Genomic DNA, 19,193 nt, shown 5'->3' with positions numbered 1-19,193 from the left:
TATCTATGAACTATGATGTCTCATTAATAATGCACTCAGATTTAAAACCCTACTGCATGTATAAAAAGCCTAATGGGGAATTACAGATTATGCATTTTCGCAGGCAGCTCATAAATAATGAATACTGAACAGATACGTTAGTGGGTATTGGGCCAAATCCATCTGACTTTAAACAGCTGCCTTCTGGTATGTAAATAGGCAGACACTTAAGGGATTGTGGGTAAGTCTAGTGGAATTGATGGGCTTGACTCAATTTGTGTACGTGTGCCTGTTTTTGAGCACTTGTATTGTGGCTTGCTGGGCTAGTGTTACTACTCGCCTTAATAAAAGTGCCGAAAAGAAGTCATTTGCAGTCGTCTTGACATTGCAGAGAATTCGCCTACAATACAGTATATAACGCTTGCTATAACAGTGCAGTCATCGTTAACACTTCAAGTAACGTCTATGCAGTAGCGTTAGCATCTAGGGATGTTAATGATTCACCGTTTAACTGATAACCAACAAAGAAGTCTTTGTTTGGTAAGTGCTGGTTAGCATGGTCACCTCACAGCAAAAAGGTCCTGGGTTCGATTTCCAGGTGGAGCGGTATGGGTCCTTTCTGTGTGGAGTTTGTATGTTCTCCCTGTGTATGTAGGGGTGCTCCGGTTTCCTCCCACAGTCCAAAGACATGCAAGTGATGTTAATTGGAGATACTAAATTGTCCATGACTGTGTTTGACATAAAAAAAAACCCTTGAACTGATGAATCTTGTGTAACCAGTAACTACCTGTCCAGTCATGATTGTAACCAAAGCGGAAAACATGATGTTAAATTTATGTTCTACTGTACATTACAACAATTTAGCATGTTTTCTTTTTTTCATTAAATAAAGTCAATTAATGGAATGATCTAGGCTTGTCCGTTTAGGGTGTAATAGAATTTGCTCAGCTGTGCCATCCGGCTGGGCTGGGCGGCTATATGAACAACGTTTGGCTGTTGTTCATACAGGGTTAGGGAGCCGGATAGGGACCTCATAACTGATGCAATTACGACCTCTATGACCTCTGCTGGCTGCTTGATGCCGTCTGCACAGAGTCAAGGGATATTGCTGATCAGAGTGTGGCTCAACGTGCACAGGGCTGATTTGCATATGATCTTGGCTGGTGCAGATGAAAAAATGCGGTCGGCTACCGCTCACGTATCGTATCAGACGTATCAGTTCGCGCTCTCCTCAATCAGGGACGGGGGTCAGCACCAGTACAGAGGAAGCATAACGCAATTGGGTAAAAATTGGACGCGCTAAAAAGGAAGAAAATGCATAAAAAAATTTTATAAATAAATAAATAAAAGAATTTGCATCTTTCTGAGCAACATGATTTTTATTTTAGTATTTTGTACAGATATCTGTACACCTTTGATTGATGTCAAACGTCATGTCATCTCATTCACCTGGTTCTCCTGCTGCTCATATCTAGCCTGTGCGTACACAGTCATAATATTAGGATTCTGGTAATCACGGTAACAATCACGTTTCTTTTTTTTTACAGTCAGGTGAGACGGCTCTGCATGTAGCTGCTCGCTATGGCAACGTGGACGTGGTTCAGTACCTCTGCAGTATTCACGCCAACCCTGACCTGACTGACCGGGTAAGTGGTTCTGCAAAAGAACATTCCAAAAACTATAACAGGATAGTACAATATTACTGTAGTACAAATGGACGTTTTACAACAAAACATTTATTGGGTCTAGTATATGTGCAGTCTTGGCTAATATTTCATATTCCTGAAGGCTCATTAAGACACTGCTCTTTTTGGAAAGCGTCATTGCAAATAAACTCAGAATAACACGTTGCAAGTATTTCAGCTCAGCAATCATTAGTGATCATTATAGATACGACAAATATAGAATCTGACATTATACACACTACTGCACGTTGCGAAGAATGTCAGATTGTCTCTGCAACAGCGACACCTGCTGTTTGGTCAAGGCACCTGCACGAGTAGTGTAGGACTACCTAGATCAGGGTCAAGGAAAAAGACCCCTTGTGGAGGTCTTATGTTACATCTTGTAAACCACAGAGAGCGTACGCCTGGGTTGCGTAAAAAATCATGGACAAAATGTGGGTCATTTGAAAAACCCTGACCTAGAGCATGTGTAGTACAGCTGTCTGTAAGAATCCTTTGCTGGCTGGTGTAAAGAAGAGACTGTGATAGTGCTAGTTTGCAGTTCTCCTAGGCCAGTGGTGCAGGTGATGAGGGATTGTATTAGGTAAATCATCAGGGAGAATAGTTCTGTGTTAGAAGCCGGATTGGATTAAATAATACCAGGTTGGTTTATGATAGCTGGTGTTGATACTACTGGTGTCTATAGCCATTAAACACACAAGTTAAATATATAAGAGTCATTTTTTTCAACTTTTTTTTTTATCTGTCATTTGCCATTAACCATTTTTTGCCAGTCAAGGATACAGAGTGTCCAGTGCAACCCAGATATAGAGCCTGGACAGACTGTCGATCTATTGCAGCATACTTACTAGAGCAGCCAGTTCATCTACTGCAACTAGTACCAATTGGAAACCTGCAGTGACACACTACTCACACAAACACACCCACACACACATTCATACACAAACTCACATGCACATACTCTAACACACAACATACACCGACACACTTAGATTCTGACACACGGTTATGCTTACTCATACACACACACACACACACATGCATATACAGTGGGGTCAAAAAGTATTTAGTCAGCCACTGATTGTGCAGGTTCTCCTACTTAGAAAGATGAGAGAGGTCTGTAATTTTCATCATAGGTACACTTCAACTATGAGAGACAAAATGAGAAAAAAAAATCCAGGAAATCACATTGTAGGATTTTTAAAGAATTTATTTGTAAATTATGGTGGAAAATAAGTATTTGGTCAACAACAAAAGTTCAACTCAATACTTTGTAACATAACCTTTGTTGGCAATGACAGAGGTCAAACGTTTCCTGTAAGTCTTCACCAAAGCATGATGTTTCCACCCCCATGCTTCACAGTAGGTATGGTGTTCTTGGGTTCTTCTTCTTCCTCCAAACACGACGAGTTCCATTTTGGTTTCATCTGACCACATGATATTCTCCCAATCCTCTTCTGGATCATCCATATGCTCTCTGGCAAACTTCAGACGGGCCTGGACATGTACTGGCTTAAGCAGGGGGACACGCCTGGCACTGCAGGATTTGAGTCCCTCTCGGCGTAGTGTGTTACTGATGGTAGCCTTTGTTACTTTGGTCCCAGCTCTCTGCAGGTCATTCATCAGGTCCCTCCGTGTAGTTCTGGGATTTTTGCTCACGGTTCTCATGATCATTTTGACCCCACGGGATGAGATCTTGACCCCAAGGGAAATTATCAATGGTCTTGTATGTCTTCCATTTTCTTACAATTGCTCCCACAGTTGATTTATTCACACCAACCTGCTTGCCTATTGTAGATTCACTCTTCCCAGCCTGGTGCTACAGTTTTCTACAGTTTTCTTCCTGGTGTCCTTCGACAGCTCTTTGGTCTTGGCCATGGTTGAGTTTGGAGTCTGACTGTTTGAGGCTGTGGACAGGTGTCTTTTATACAGATAACGATGTCAAACAGGTGCCATTAATACAGGTAACGAGTGGAGGACAGAAGAGCTTCTTAAAGAAGAAGTTACAGGTCTGTGAGAGCCAGAAATCTTGCTTGTTTGTGGGTGACCAAATACTTATTTTCCACCATAATTTACAAATAAATTCTTTAAAAAGCCTACAATGTGATTTCCTGGATTTTTTTTTTTAATTTTGTCTCTCATAGTTGAAGTGTACCTATGATGAAAATTACAGACCTCTCTCATCTTTCTAAGTAGGAGAACCTGCACAATCAGTGGCTGACTAAATACTTTTTGACCCCACTGTATACACATGCACACACATGAACTAACACTCAAACTTACACACACATACACTCACATACTCGAATGCCCACATACATACATACATACATACACACACTTACACTGTGACACATAATTACTCACATATACAGTATATACACACTCACACAAACACACACACACACACACACACACACACACACACACACACACACACAATTACACTTACATGCATAAACTCACACACACTTGCACATACATTGCACATACACACACCAACACACACAAAAAACACACTCCCACACGCACTTGCACATGCCCACACATACACACAACCAGTTACGGTCTTATTCCCTGGACTGTATTACTTGCATCTTTGCCCAATATTGCAATTAGCACAATATTGCATTTTTGCACCTTACTGTTTTTAAATCTCTGCTGCTATAAAACCCTATGCTGCTAACTGTACACCGATAAAGCATAACATTATGACCACCTCCTTGTTTCTGCACTCACTGTCCATCTTATCAGCTCCACTTTCTCAGCACTGCAGTGACACTGACTTGGTGCTGGTATGAGTGGATAAGACACAGCAGCGCTGCTGGAGTTTTTAAACACCTCACTGTCCCTGCTGGGCAGCGTCCTGTGACCACTGATGAAGGTCTAGAAGATGACCAACTCAAACAGCAGCAATAGATGAGCGATCGTCTCCGACTTTACATCTACAAGATGGACCAACTAGGTAGGAGTGTCTAATAGAGTGGACAGTGAGTGGACACGGTATTTAAAAACTCCAGCAGCGCTGCTGTGTCTGATCCACTCATACCAGCACAACACACACTAACACACCACCACCATGTCAGTGTCACTGCAGTGCTGAGAATGATCCAACACCCAAATAATACCTGCTCTGTGGTGGTCCTGTGGGGGTCCTGACCATCGAAGAACAGGGTAAAAGCAGGCTAGAAAGGTATGTAGAGAAACGGATGGACTACAGTCTGTAATTGTAGAACTACAAAGTGTTTCTATATGATAAGTGGAGCTGATAAAATGGACAGTGAGTGTAGAAACAGAGATGTGGAATTTAAGGTCTTACTGAAATGTACTTACATAGAGTGAAAAGTACAATGGAAATGGAAATACAATACACAGAAGCTAAATGAATTAAGTTATTTGACTGTTTATTTAACTTGATACCACTCTCCAGCACACACACATGTAGATCAGTCATGTGGAAGTGGTGTAAAAAAACAAAATCACCCTAGGCCAAGTATCAAGTAACATGCTGGATTGGTTGAATGCTAGAATGCTACGTTTGCAAATACACCTGCATGTTTGAGTAAGTCCTCCTTTAACTGTGTACAATAAACTAATCCTACCTGGATGACCTACCTGCAGAGTATGGTGCAATTATTAATCATTAATAGCTGAAAACCAGTAAGCAGTGATTAACACATACACCCAGCATCCAGATAGCGTGCAAAGACTCAGCTAATCAAAGTTACGCTTCACTTCACTTGGCAACCATTACAAATCTGCACCGGTTTAGCCAGTTTTTTTGCACAGAGTGAAAATGCTATAAAATTAATTATTTCTGAGCGCCCAGATGACGCAGCGGGATATTCCACTAGCACACCAGCACCGAGTTTCTGAACTCCTCGGTTCGAAACTCGGTGTTTCCACCGGTCGGCCGGGCGCCATCTGGCTTGCATAATTGACAGTGCCTGCAGCAGATACTAATTGGCCACCGTATCTGCAAAGTGGGGGCCAGACTATGCTTGGGTAGGTGGGTCTTCATACGCCGTGTAAGGACCCTGAAATGCTTGTGCAGAATACACAGAGGGCTGTGTACGCGTCGAAAGAGGCGTGTACAGCGACGTGCTCTCCTCGGGTGCAATCTGGTATCCCTCAGCAGCGGAAGACTAAATTGAGTGCGCTAAATCGGGAGGAAAATGGGGAGAAAATGCATAAAAAAATTATAGATATATATATTTTTTCTCTCTCCTATTTGTTATCACATTAATTTATTAAATTGAATAAAGGACAAAACTAACCGAAGTAACACAAAACACTTTTTATAATTTTTTTTATCGATAGACAAAACTGGCTCTAAATGTTCCTTTTTATTCACCTAATCAAAACAAATTTTATTTAGACTAGAATTTTAATTAGACTAGAAACATTAGGGCTTTGATTTTGCCGGTCCTTTTTAAGATAAGATAGCCTTTTATTATCATACAGGGGGAAATTTGCAATGTTACAGCAGGTTTCAAGTATAAATACTAAGGCTGTCATGCGATTAAAATTTTTAATCGAGATCAATCGCGATTAAAGAACCAAATTAATAGCAATTAATCGCTAACTCATAACTAAGCACAATTTGAACAGTTATGCACATTTTTATTGCAAGAACATGTTTACCAATAAAAACATTCATACAATTATGATACAATTATTAAATCTAAATTATTTTTAGAAAGCCAGCCAATGCCTATATAGAGTTGTTAACAGATACCCATCTTTCAGCCAGTTATTCAAAATGACAAGTCTGTTCACATTATCTGACAAAAGTGAGGATCTTTTCCTGTTCATAAGCCTGCCACTGAATACAGGCGCTCATAATATGAACCATTTCTAGATGTAACACCAGTGGTGTAACTAGGAGCTCATGGGCCCCAGTGCAAAAACATTTTGAGCCCCATCAACAAATTGCACATGCTGATAGCTGATCAGAATGAATTAAAAGTACTCTCTCAGAAGTTACACTTCAAGTCCAAATTCCTGCCTCTGGTATTTTTAATGTACAGTTTTAGTTATTATAATTTTACTTAACGAAAATATTGTAATATAATAATAACAACGACCTGGTAAGTGCAGCCAATTGGTGGGCAGTGAGGTGAGCTGTTGAGTTCATGTCGTGAAGGACCCCCCCCACACACACACACGTATAACGTCATGTCGACCCACATCGTTATCTATGTTACAGCGTTTATACAGTCCATTGTAATCCATTGAACACCAGCGTTTGTAGTGTTTCCACGACGTGTACGGTTCATGCGCTTTCCATCCAAATTCCTCTGAAATAAAGTTTGTCTGAGCTCATTTTGCCTGTAACGCGGATCTGTGCGCGTAGACGCCTGACGAGACAAATGCGGCTCTGACCAAAGATGATATTAAAGCGTCAATTAATAACTGTAATTTTGTCTAGCGATGATTTCTCACGCATTTTGAAAATGATTATTTAAAATACCCGATATTTCGCAATATGTAGCAGCAGCAGCTGGAGTCGTTTGTAACTCACGACGCAAACTGGAGAAAGACCCGTGTTATCTGTACAATATAAACACAATGTTGCTGTGTTAAAGCAGTGCAAATGACCACAGCCACATATTTACGTGGCACAAACATAGTCCAATAAAAATTGTTTGATTAAAAATGTTAATCTCGATTTTTTTTTTTTTTATCGCGATTAAAATTTTAACAGCAAAAATAAATACATAAACATATATAAGAAAAAATGTTTATTATAAACATTACAAGGACTCAAAGGATCCTAACAAGCAAAAGGAGTTCTGGAAGAAATTAGAAACTTAATAAAATATGTCTGCCTGGAAGGGTCATAATTCTATTTCTAAGGACTCCAGTGAACCACGGTGAGAACCATTATCTAAAAATGATAACAATTAAGAAAACATGAGTCTGCTTTGAGTCTTCCTAGCTGTAACGAATGGGCTAGACGTGACGAGACGGGGCAGACACTCACGCAGAGATGTTTCACGACATTTAATAATAACAAAAGACAAGACGAGTGCATAAAACAAGACATACTAACACATGACCTATCTAAATGCTAAGCAATCCACTAACTAATCTAAACACACATGAGCAATGCTACAGCTAAACTAAATGCTACACTAACTGCTGATGCTAATCTAAACACACATGAACAATGCTAACGCTAAACATGAACCTTATGCTTAAGTTAAATATGATCTAGACTACCACAAGAAATATGACATGACGACCAAACCAAGACATAAGCATGAAAAGCAAAATAGTCTACAACTGAAACAAGGAGCAGCTGTGGATCATTAGCTTTTCATTTACCAATCAAAATGAGGAGGCATAGACTTTACATAAACAAAAGTCTTTTGTTCATGTAAAGGACCAGGGCGTAAACAGTGGTGGTGGTGGTGGTCGTGTGATGGTGTGGCAGTGCTTTGCTGATTTAGTGCCAATAAAATACAGAACCATTTCTCCGCCCTACAGGAGCGGGAGACTCCTCTGCACTGTGCAGCATGGCACGGCTACTCGTTGGTGGCGCGGACTTTGTGCCAGGCCGGCTGTGATGTTAACGCTCAGAACCGAGACGGAGAAAGCCCGCTGCTCACTGCCTCGGCTCGAGGCTTTCGAGACATCGTCGAGTGCCTGCTGGAGCACGGCGCGGATATGGACTCCACCGACAAGGTACACACACACACACACAGAGAGAATGAACAATTCTAAATAGAGCTAAAATCAATATAAATTAGGTAAATTGGGAATCTGATCTACTCCTGTTAGGAGCTTTCGGAAATCTTGAATTTGCGTTGAGTTTGAATCTCAGAACCAGCAATCTGGTTGGCGTCCACACAAACACAGTTGAGCGTGTTTAATGTAAGGAAGATCAGACAGGGTCTCCTCCTGCTGATGCAGCAATATGCCATCTCTGGGACTGATCCATGTTCCTGTGGGGGGGTGGGGGGGAGACTCTATAGTGCTCATTATTGTGTTTACAACTCTTTGCTCAGCATTCACAAACCTACCCATTTGACTGGATAACCAAAAATGCTTGCTCGTCTTGATCCTCCACCCAGACCTTGAGGAAGACACTCATCAAGGCTCTTCTCTGTACTTGGACCCAAATGGTGGAACGAATTTCCACTGTCCGTTCCACCATCTCTTACGGTCTTGAAAAGACGATTAAAGACCTTTACTTCTTTACTAAGCACTTAGGGTTAGAGCAATAACATGCACTTACTAACCTTTAATAGCATCTTTTTTAATAAAAAAAGGAAGCTTTGTTCTAACAGCTTCAGCAGATGTGTGTTCTTGGACTGTTTTCTACTCAAACTAGAGTAGGGAATGTACTGTGAAGCATTCTGTAAGTCGCTCTGGATAAGAGCATCTGCTAAATGCCAAAATTTGTTAAATGTAAATATCTTTTTCATTGCTTACTTGCTTTGTTCTCTTTTAATAGGTAAAATATGTCTTTTTTTTTTTAAATACGCTGAATTCAGGTCCTGGTCAGGGTCGTATCAGGCCCAGATTCACCATTAAACACTGGGCACAAGGCAGGACTACCCTGGAATACCCATCACAGGGCTTTGGCCATTCTCTCTGTGTAGAAGCACTGCTGAGATTCAAACCTGGATCTCAGAGGTGGCGGCTAGCGTAATAGACCACTTGAGTCTTATTCTTGTTGTTAAAAGAAGCAGCCCTAAATGAAACAAGCTGCCATGCACAGCATTAACCCTCAGACCAGACATCCTGGCACATTACTGAGTCTTGGTTGCCCATGACCTTGTCACTGCTTTACTGGACCTCTTTTGGTTGGTGTTGACAACTGCATGCTGTTTAGGAGATGAAGATGCCCTGACCCATTCATTTAGTCATCGCAGACCTCTTTGTGCGAAAGTAGGCCTAGTTTGACCAAAACAGTGGTCCCTTAAGAAGCCAGAAATAACGCCCAGACTTTACCTTATGCTAAGTGGGAATAGGATCAGAAAAAATAAATAAACTAAAGCTCTGTCATGAATTTAAAACTGCTGGAACATGAAACTGTCTACAGTCAAGCAAGCTGTAGATCACTACAGGCTTAAGGTAGATTAATAGTTGTGAAACGCTGGATATTCAGTTCTACTGCAGTGCAGAAATGAACTGTTGACCTGCACACACCTCTACACAATCGACTAGCCAATTCAGTTTAATTTTAATGAAATAAATTACTGACTTTGTTACGTTGATAGCATTAGCTTGATGAACTAAATAAGATCTAGAGAAATAAAATGTACAGCAAGTACACTTCATGACCAAAAGTATGTGGCATCCAGCCGCTCAGGTGGCGCAGCGGTAAAAAGAAACGCGCTGCAACCAGGGCTGGATTCTGAGGAGCGTGGTATCGAATCCAGCCTTGCTTTACCGGTTCGAAGCCGAGTGGCTATATGAGCAACGATTGGCCGGTTGCTCATGTGGGGGGTGGGACAAAGAACCGGATGTGGGTCTCTCTCTGTCAGAATGCGATTGCGTTCTCTGCCGGCTGATTGGAGGCGCTTACACAGAGATGGGAGAGGGTGCCCTTAGGGTGTGTCTCTCCGCATGCAACGCTAGGTGGCGCCAAACTCGTCAATGTGTGGGTGGCAAAGATGCATCTGGCTGCTGCTCGTGTTTCGGAGGGGATACGGGTTAGCTTCAATCACCTCCGTCAGGGCAGGGTTCGGCATAGACAGAGAGGAAGCACGATGCTAATTGAACAATTGGATGCCCTAAAAAGGGGAGAAAAAGGGGTAAAAAAAAAAAAGTATGTGGCATCCTAACCATGAGCTTGCTGGCCGTTTTCTTTGTATTTTTTCTTTTGCTAATGTAAAATGTGTTGTGTTGCAGGACGGCCACATCGCTCTGCATCTGGCTGTACGGAGGTGTCAGGTCGAAGTGGTCAAGTGCCTCCTCAGCCACCACTGCTATGTGGATCACCAGGATCGCCATGGAAACACGCCCCTGCACATTGCCTGCAAGGATGGCAACCTGCCAATCGTGGCGCTGCTTTCTTCTGCTAAAGCCAACCTGGACATCCCAAACAAGGTGAGTAGTATAAATGATCAAACAGCAGGCTTTACAGAACAGGCTATGATCAGTAACCACAGTAACCACAGTAATCATAGTTTTAGCTGCTTCATGGTTTCTATTAATTAACAGCTTTATATTTTCTAAGAAGATTGCAATAAAGAATAAGGAATCACTGCCATGTACTTTGCAACGCCACTTTGTGATGTGTGCAGCCGGCAGCCGCTTTAAGATGTCCTGAGGAACACTCTATGCTTTCTGTATTCCTCCCCAACATCCTTAACCCCACTGTTGCATAATCATGGGGGTCAGTCCCAACCCAGTGGTCACTTCCCATCGACCAGTCGTGTCTGGCGAGCACCTGACCAGACCAGTGGCACTGCTCAGACTCGAGTTCTGGTCTTCATGTTGGTGGACTAGTATGATCACTGTCCTTTTTAAATTAATTAGCCTGTAACAAGTCTCCATTGTTGTTGTAGCAGTGCAGCTTTGATATTTGTTCCATCATTTCATTTTATGTTAATGCACTGTTAAAATCTCTTCATATGAAGCTTTCTGCCATTTGTTATTATTTTATTTATGGATTTTCTCCCTTGTTCTCTCAATTTTACTGTAGCCAATTAGTCTTCTGCTGTTGGGGACCCTGATTGCGTCCGAGGAGGGTATATTTGCCTGACAAACGCTCCCTCTGACGCATGTGCAGTCCACCAACCCCTTCTTAGTCACCCATACTTTGGTAAATTTGAGTGTGTTGCCAGTCTCACGCATGGAGAGTCACACACTAATCTTCACTTCTGTACAGGCGTCACAGGCTACTAACTAGGGTTCTTACAGTGTCAGAGCATCCTTACCCCACCCCCTTTTTAGTTCGGTCTTTTCCCACTCAGCAGACTAGTGGCCAATTTTGTCTGCTGCAGGCACTGTACCTGTTAATGGGCGCCCAGCAGAGCTGATATTCGAATATCGGGGAATTCAGAATCTCAGTGCTGGTGTGCTAGTGTAATATCCCGCTGCACCATCATTAGAAAATGTATTATAAAAGAAGCATGTGACTTTGTGTACCATTTACAGAAAAATGTATAGCTTGTTTTTGTACATTGTCATGTTATGGTCAAAGCTTGTTGTTTAACCTAGGGTGTGCTTTTACTTGTTAACTACCTGCTTCCTTAATTAATGTATTGCTAATCTTGTTTTGTGCTAATAAACAATGAACACTCTGGGCTCTCCAGTGCTTCTTTCAGGCTGCACTTCCACACACTTTCAAGGAACCAAATACAAACTGCCACATTTCCAATTTTAGCTGTTGGTTATGACCTTTGGAGCCTTAATTTCTCCTAGCTGTTGTTCCACTGTATTATAATTGGTTGTTTGTTGTCTGTGGAGAGTTGTAACTTGTTTGTTTTGTATCGATTGTTGCAGTTTGGTAGAACTCCTCTCCACGTGGCGGCGAACAATGGAGCACTGGACGTGGTGCGGCATCTTTGTGTAGCAGGAGCCAACACAGACGCTATCACTAATGTGAGTAATGAAAGTCTCTTAAAGTAGAAGTAAACAAATACAGAAACTACAGCTTTAATTCCAAAGGCCCAACAGTGGCTGCATGGCAGAGCTGGGATTCGAACTCTCAACCTCTCAGTTGATAGCCCAACACCCTACCCACTAGGCTACCACTGTCCCAATCAGCAATGATTTGCAGATCTTTTTTTTAACCTTGAGCTAGCCCGCTACTGCTGGGATCCAGGTTTGAATCCCCAGCGATGCCATTGTTTGGTTGCACGTCTACATTCAGACACGATTGGCTGTGTATGGTGGGAAGGAGGCAATGAATTGGCATCCTGTTCAGGGTGTGTTTCTGCATTGTGCCCAATGATTCCAGCGAGCCTAACTAGGATAAAGTGGTGGTAAAACATGAAAATGAAATATAAAATATTAAATGTTTTGACTTACAACCCCAAAACGTTGGGACTGTATGGAAAATGCAAATAAATAAAAATGCAGAGTCCCTTTATTTACTTTGACTTTTGTTTGATTGTAGACAGTTTGAACTCAAGATACTTCATGTTTTGTCTGCTCAACTTCATTTCATTTATTAATATACCTCCATTCCTGCCTTTCAGGCCTGCAACACATTCCAAAAAAGTTGGAAATTTGGTAAATGCTTTACTGCCCCAACGTTTTTTGGAATGGCCTGAAATGCAGGAATGGATGTTTGTTAACAAATGAAATGAAGTTGACCAGACAAAACATGAAATATCAGGCCGCTCAGGTGGCGCAGCGGTCAAAACAGACACTAGCACACCGGAGCTGGAATCTCAAATACATCGTATTGAATCTCATTTCCACATGAACAACGATTGGCCTGTTGTTCATATAGGGGTGGGGTAGTAGTAAGCTGGATAGGGTCTCCTCGTAACTGTCCGTACACAGGACTGATCCGCATTAAGCACTCGCCTTAAAAAGAGAAGATGCATACGGCTGCTGCCCACGTGTCGGAGGGGCCATGGGTTAGCTCCGTTCTCCTCAAATCAGAGCGGGGATCGGCATTAGTGAAGAGGAGTGTGATGCAATTGGGCAACTGGACACACTAAAAAGTCGGGAGATAAAGGAGAGAAAATGCATAAACAAAAATAAAAAAAAAAAAAAGAAATCTCAGGTTCATACTGTCTGCAATCAAATAAGTCAAAGTAAATGTAAGAAACTAAGTAAATGTAAAAGTTTTTTTTATTATTTGCATTTTCCATGCTGTCCCAACTTTTTATGATTTGGGGTTGTAAATGTTTAATTGTTTGTTTGTTTATATATATATTATACTATTATACTGTATATAAATAAATATATATATATATACTGTATATAAATAAAAACAAACAATATATATATACAGTGTATCACAAAAGTGAGTACACCCCTCACATTTCTGCAGATATTTAAGTATATCTTTTCATGGGACAACACTGACAAAATGACACTTTGACACAATGAAAAGTAGTCTGTGTGCAGCTTATATAACAGTGTAAATTTATTCTTCCCTCAAAATAACTCAATATACAGCCATTAATGTCTAAACCACCGGCAACAAAAGTGAGTACACCCCTAAGAGACTACACCCCTAAATGTCCAAATTGAGCACTGCTTGTCATTTTCCCTCCAAAATGTCATGTGATTTGTTAGTGTTACTAGGTCTCAGGTGTGCATAGGGAGCAGGTGTGTTCAATTTAGTAGTACAGCTCTCACACTCTCTCATACTGGTCATGAAAGTTCCAACATGGCACCTCATGGCAAAGAACTCTCTGAGGATCCTAAAAGACGAATTGTTGCGCTACATGAAGATGGCCAAGGCTACAAGAAGATTGCCAACACCCTGAAACTGGGCTGCAGCACAGTGGCCAAGATTATCCAGCGTTTTAAAAGAGCAGGGTCCACTCAGAACAGACCTCGAGTTGGTCGTCCAAAGAAGCTGAGTGCACGTGCTCAGCGTCACATCCAACTGCTGTCTTTGAAAGATAGGCGCAGGAGTGCTGTCAGCATTGCTGCAGAGATTGAAAAGGTGGGGGGTCAGCCTGTCAGTGCTCAGACCATACGCCGCACACTACATCAAATTGGTCTGCATGGCTGTCACCCCAGAAGGAAGCCTCTTCTGAAGTCTCTACACAAGAAAGCCCGCAAACAGTTTGCTGAAGACATGTCAACAAAGGACATGGATTACTGGAACCATGTCCTATGGTCTGATGAGACCAAGATTAATTTGTTTGGTTCAGATGGTCTCAAGCATGTGTGGCGGCAATCAGGTGAGGAGTACAAAGATAAGTGTGTCATGCCTACAGTCAAGCATGGTGGTGGGAATGCCATGGTCTGGGGCTGCATGAGTGCAGCAGGTGTTGGGGAGTTACATTTCATTGAAAGACACATGAACTCCAATATGTACTGTGAAATACTGAAGCAGAGCATGATCCCCTCCCTCCGGAAACTGGGTCGCAGGGCAGTGTTCCAGCATGATAATGACCCCAAACACACCTCTAAGACGACCACTGCTTTATTGAAGAGGCTGAGGGTAAAGGTGATGGACTGGCCAAGCATGTCTCCAGACCTAAACCCAATAGAACATCTTTGGGGCATCCTCAAGCGGAAGGTGGAGGAGCGCAAAGTCTCGAATATCCGCCAGCTCCGTGATGTCGTCATGGAGGAGTGGAAAAGCATTCCAGTGGCAACCTGTGAAGCTCTGGTAAACTCCATGCCCAGGAGAGTTAAGGCAGTTCTGGGAAATAATGGTGGCCACACAAAATATTGACACTTCAGGAACTTTCACTAAGGGGTGTACTCACTTTTGTTGCCGGTGGTTTAGACATTAATGGCTGTATATTGAGTTTTTTTGAGGGAAGAATAAATTTACACTGTTATATAAGCTGCACACAGACTACTTTTCATTGTGTCAAAGTGTCATTTTGTCAGTGTTGTCCCATGAAAAGATATACTTAAATATCTGCAGAAATGTGAGGGGTGTACTCACTTTTGTGATACACTGTATATATACTGTATATAAATAAAAACAAACTATATATATATATATATATATATATATATATATATATATATATATATATATATATATATACTGAACTGAACTGCAGACTGATCAGTCTAGCACCTTCACTCACTTACTACTGTTGTACCACGTGCAGAATAGTACCACATCCCAGAACTGTTTTGTTAAAACAAGCAGGGACGTCCCTGAAAATGATGTTGGGTCCATGGCAGTGTATGGTGCTTCAAAATCCATGTGTCCTGCTCAGCATTAATTCTGCTTCAGCAGATGTGCAAATTAACTACGGCATTGGCGTTAACAAACCACCATGTTATAATAGATGCTGACTGCAGTGGTAAACTAGTGGTAAAATATTCCATTATTTCCAACGACAAGTTGAAAGGTGGACCTGCCAGGCCACAGCATAATCAGCTAACATCAGGCCAGATGTCAACGTGTGCAACGCCAAGCATCATTCAGAATGGTGAATCTAAAGGGGGCCTAGAGGGGATCCTGTTGCATTTAATTGAGAAGCGTAAAAAAAGAATCACATGTATAGGAATGGAAAAATCAATAGGTTATTGGCATATGGGATTTCTTGTGATGTCATATAGATGTCATATATACTGCCTATAGTCCTCGTTGGGTTTTTGAGTATGGACACATATTTGATTTGCCTACCCCAAAAGTGCAAAAGTCAATGGACAGTGGCTACAAAGAATAGTTGATTCAGATCCCAATGATGAAGTAGACCAAGGTGAGGAAGCTCCCACCACCAGTTCTGTAGAAGTAAACCAACTACATCAAACAAAACAAAATATATACAGTACAGTAATGAAGTGAAACAGTAAAAATATTCGTATTCGTCCGCTCCGCTCGCCAACTAGTTCCTGTGCGAACTTTGTTTTTACGTCTCAAGCGGCGTACAAGACTTTCTTAATGAATTTATAGGAGATCGCGACGTAACCACGAAACGCCGTAAGTCGAGTCCGCCATAACCCGAGGACTTACTGTACCATGATAATGTACCTTTATCCTGGATTTTCCATCCTGAATTTTCTATGAGAAAGAAAAAATGACCATTTGTCATTTTTGCTGAAAGGGTAAGAACAATATCATGACACGTGTCAAAGGGGTCCCAGAAATTTTATAACACTAAGAAAAAAAAGGTTAAGAACCCCTGGTGTATAACACACCAGCACTGGACCCTGAAGCAATGGAAATGCATTTTCTGAATTAAGTAATCTCTCATCCCTGTCTGGCAGTCTGTTTTGGTAGATTGTGTTGCAGTAGTAGTTTCAGTAAAGGGAAATTTAAATGCAGCATTAGATATCACTATTCTAGACGAGTGCTTAATATAGCTGGATATGCGTTCTGAACAGAGCAAAAGTCCTGCACGATCCAAGGTATATTTAGGATCTGTTGTATTTATAGCAAGATGTAATCCCCAACATCAAATACATATTCAGTTATTTGATCAGTGTTCCGGTGCACTAACATTTTCCATCCATTACCTGAAATTCAGTCCTCAGGAAATAAGATTAAGTCCTTAGAAAGCTCATTAAGTGAAATTGAGTTTCCAGTCATTTATCTTGTTATGATTTGAAGGACTTCCAAATGCACAGTATTACGCAAGTAGCTTTGCTCTCATACTCTTATTGCTCACTAACCAATACCAGCTAAGTGCTATTTTGGCATTAGCTGAAGAATAATGACATGAATACAGATCAACGTAGTTTGCTTGTTTTAATGCAGTAAACAATCAAACAATTATACTTATTTTCTTCCACTTATTTTTCTTCCAGTCTTCCACTGCTGGGGAATAGCATTCAAGCAGGGTATATTTGCCTGCTTCTAGCCCAGTCCGACATGTGCACAGTCCTCGACCCCTTTTTTTTTTCCACCGGTGCTTTGGTGGATTTGCACATGAGGCTCATCCACTTCTGTATGGACGCCTCTGCTTACACAGCATTTGAAGACCCTACCCACTTAGTCCGGCCTTGTTCCCACCCAGCAGACTCGGTGGCCAATTTTGTGTGCTGCAGGCACTGGCAAATGTGCCCGCTATACTGGTAGCAGAGCAGAGATTCGAACCCGGGTTGTTTAGAATCTTAGAGCTCTGGGAGCCACAATTATACTATTTTTACAATATTGGCCAGGCTTGCAATTTTGTCCATTCATATTTATGCACTAAACTTCAGCAGTAAATTCCTTAAGAAGTGTTACATATAAATCAGAAAAAACATCTGAATTTATTACCAATAATAATGATAAATAATAATAATTTTTTTATTAAAATAAAGGAGAGCTTTTTTATACATCATGTATTTTTATTTATTTTAGCTGTAAAGCTTTCTTATTATATAGATGAACTTGGTTGTCAGAGGTGCTAACTGCCTTCATCTATACAGAGAAACCTACAGACGTCTGATATTGGCTGTTACCCAGCACTGGCTCTTTATTCTGTCACACATCAATTACTGCTACGACACATGACAAAGTAATTTTTATACATTTCAGCTTTCTTGCAAACCCTTGTCCCAAAAAGAAATAAACACAGCTACAAATAGTGCAGATCTTGAGTGAAGCCTACAAAATCAAGAATCAAGTCTAACACTTTGTAAATGGGTTAGATTTTCAGGTGGGGTGGTCCGGGTCCTTTCTGTGTGGAGTTAGAATGTTCTCCTTGTGTCTTCATGGGTTTCCGGAAGCTCTGGTTTCCTCCCACAGTGCAAAAACATGCAAGTGAGATGAATTGGAGACACTAAATTGTTCATGACTGTGTTTGACATTATGGACTTGATGACTGATGAATCTTGTGTGATGAGTAACTACCGTTTTTGTCATGAATGTAACCAAAGTGTATAAAACATGACGTTAAAATCCTAATAAACTAACTTAATCCAGCATTGGCACTTTAACATGTCCACCTATCAATTACTGGTACGACACTTAAAAGCAGTTTTTAATAAATTTCAGCCTACTTGCAAACCCCTGTCCCAAAAATGAATAAACAGTCCCACAAACAGTGCTGCAGATATTAAGTAAAGACTACAAAATTAAGCATTTGAGTCCACAACAATTTGAAAAAAGGGCACAAAAAGGTATGCAGTGTATGTATGGGTCTTCTTGCCCCTGGGAAGATGGTACTATTGACATTAAGCAAGCAGTTACTTTGAACGAGCGTCTGGCATTTTAAATCTTGCCACTGCTCCGTCAGCCTTGAGCGATTCCCTCAGTGCAGCTCTTTTAATTACAGTGTACAGATTAAAAGTATAACTCCACCTCAGCCGTTCTCCACATATTTGCGCTCTGCATTGGTAAAGGATGCCAGACGATACCAAATCCCCTCAGTTTTTAGTACAGCTATGTTCCCAACTAATAACCCTTATTGGCCAACATTAGCTCATTCGCCGCCACAGTAACGCCAACGAGTGACTAGTAGAAGTGGAATTTAGTATTTTCTATGTTGTGTTGATATTGGATGAGAGTTAATGCACTATACATGTATGTTCCAGGGTGCAGTTATCAGACATCCCAAGTTGCAAAAAACTCATTTCAGGGAGGTACCTCCGGACCAGGACCTCGACCCCGACCCCCCAAGCCCAAAAAAACGCTGTGTTGAGGACCCTGATTAGCAGATAGAGAGGCGCCTGTGCAGAATGCATGGGTGAAAAAGGGTTCCGCTAAGGGCTGCACACGGGCCGGAGGAGGCGTAAGCAGCAATATACCCACCTTGACTGCAATCAGGGATCCACCAGCAGTGGAGGACAAATTGACAACGCTAAATTGGGAGAAAATGGGAGAAAATGCATAAATAAAATAAAAACTTAATAGGGCACAAATTCTTTATTCACAGATAATATACTGTAGATTCTTATAATTGTTACAAATGGTGAGCTGCGGTGGGAGAGGGGTTGACTGTATTAATTCCCATTGTGTCTACACACTTTACCCATAGG

At 41.4% G+C, this 19,193-nt stretch overlaps 1 protein-coding gene across 1 annotated transcript in view; it reads left to right on the top strand.

Annotated features, from left to right (window-relative positions):
* dapk1 (death-associated protein kinase 1) overlaps positions 1 to 19,193 on the top strand; it is a 191,159-nt gene that overhangs the window by 131,071 nt on the left and 40,895 nt on the right. The window contains exons 15-18 of the mRNA XM_063017857.1: positions 1,527 to 1,625; positions 8,157 to 8,354; positions 10,530 to 10,727; positions 12,129 to 12,227. Of these exons, the coding sequence (XP_062873927.1) occupies positions 1,527 to 1,625; positions 8,157 to 8,354; positions 10,530 to 10,727; positions 12,129 to 12,227 (594 nt within the window). The remainder of the gene's footprint in view (positions 1 to 1,526; positions 1,626 to 8,156; positions 8,355 to 10,529; positions 10,728 to 12,128; positions 12,228 to 19,193) is intronic.

This window comes from Trichomycterus rosablanca, chromosome 21, assembly GCF_030014385.1.
Source record: "Trichomycterus rosablanca isolate fTriRos1 chromosome 21, fTriRos1.hap1, whole genome shotgun sequence".
Lineage (NCBI taxonomy): Eukaryota > Metazoa > Chordata > Actinopteri > Siluriformes > Trichomycteridae > Trichomycterus > Trichomycterus rosablanca.
This window is presented reverse-complemented; position numbering and strand designations above follow the sequence as displayed.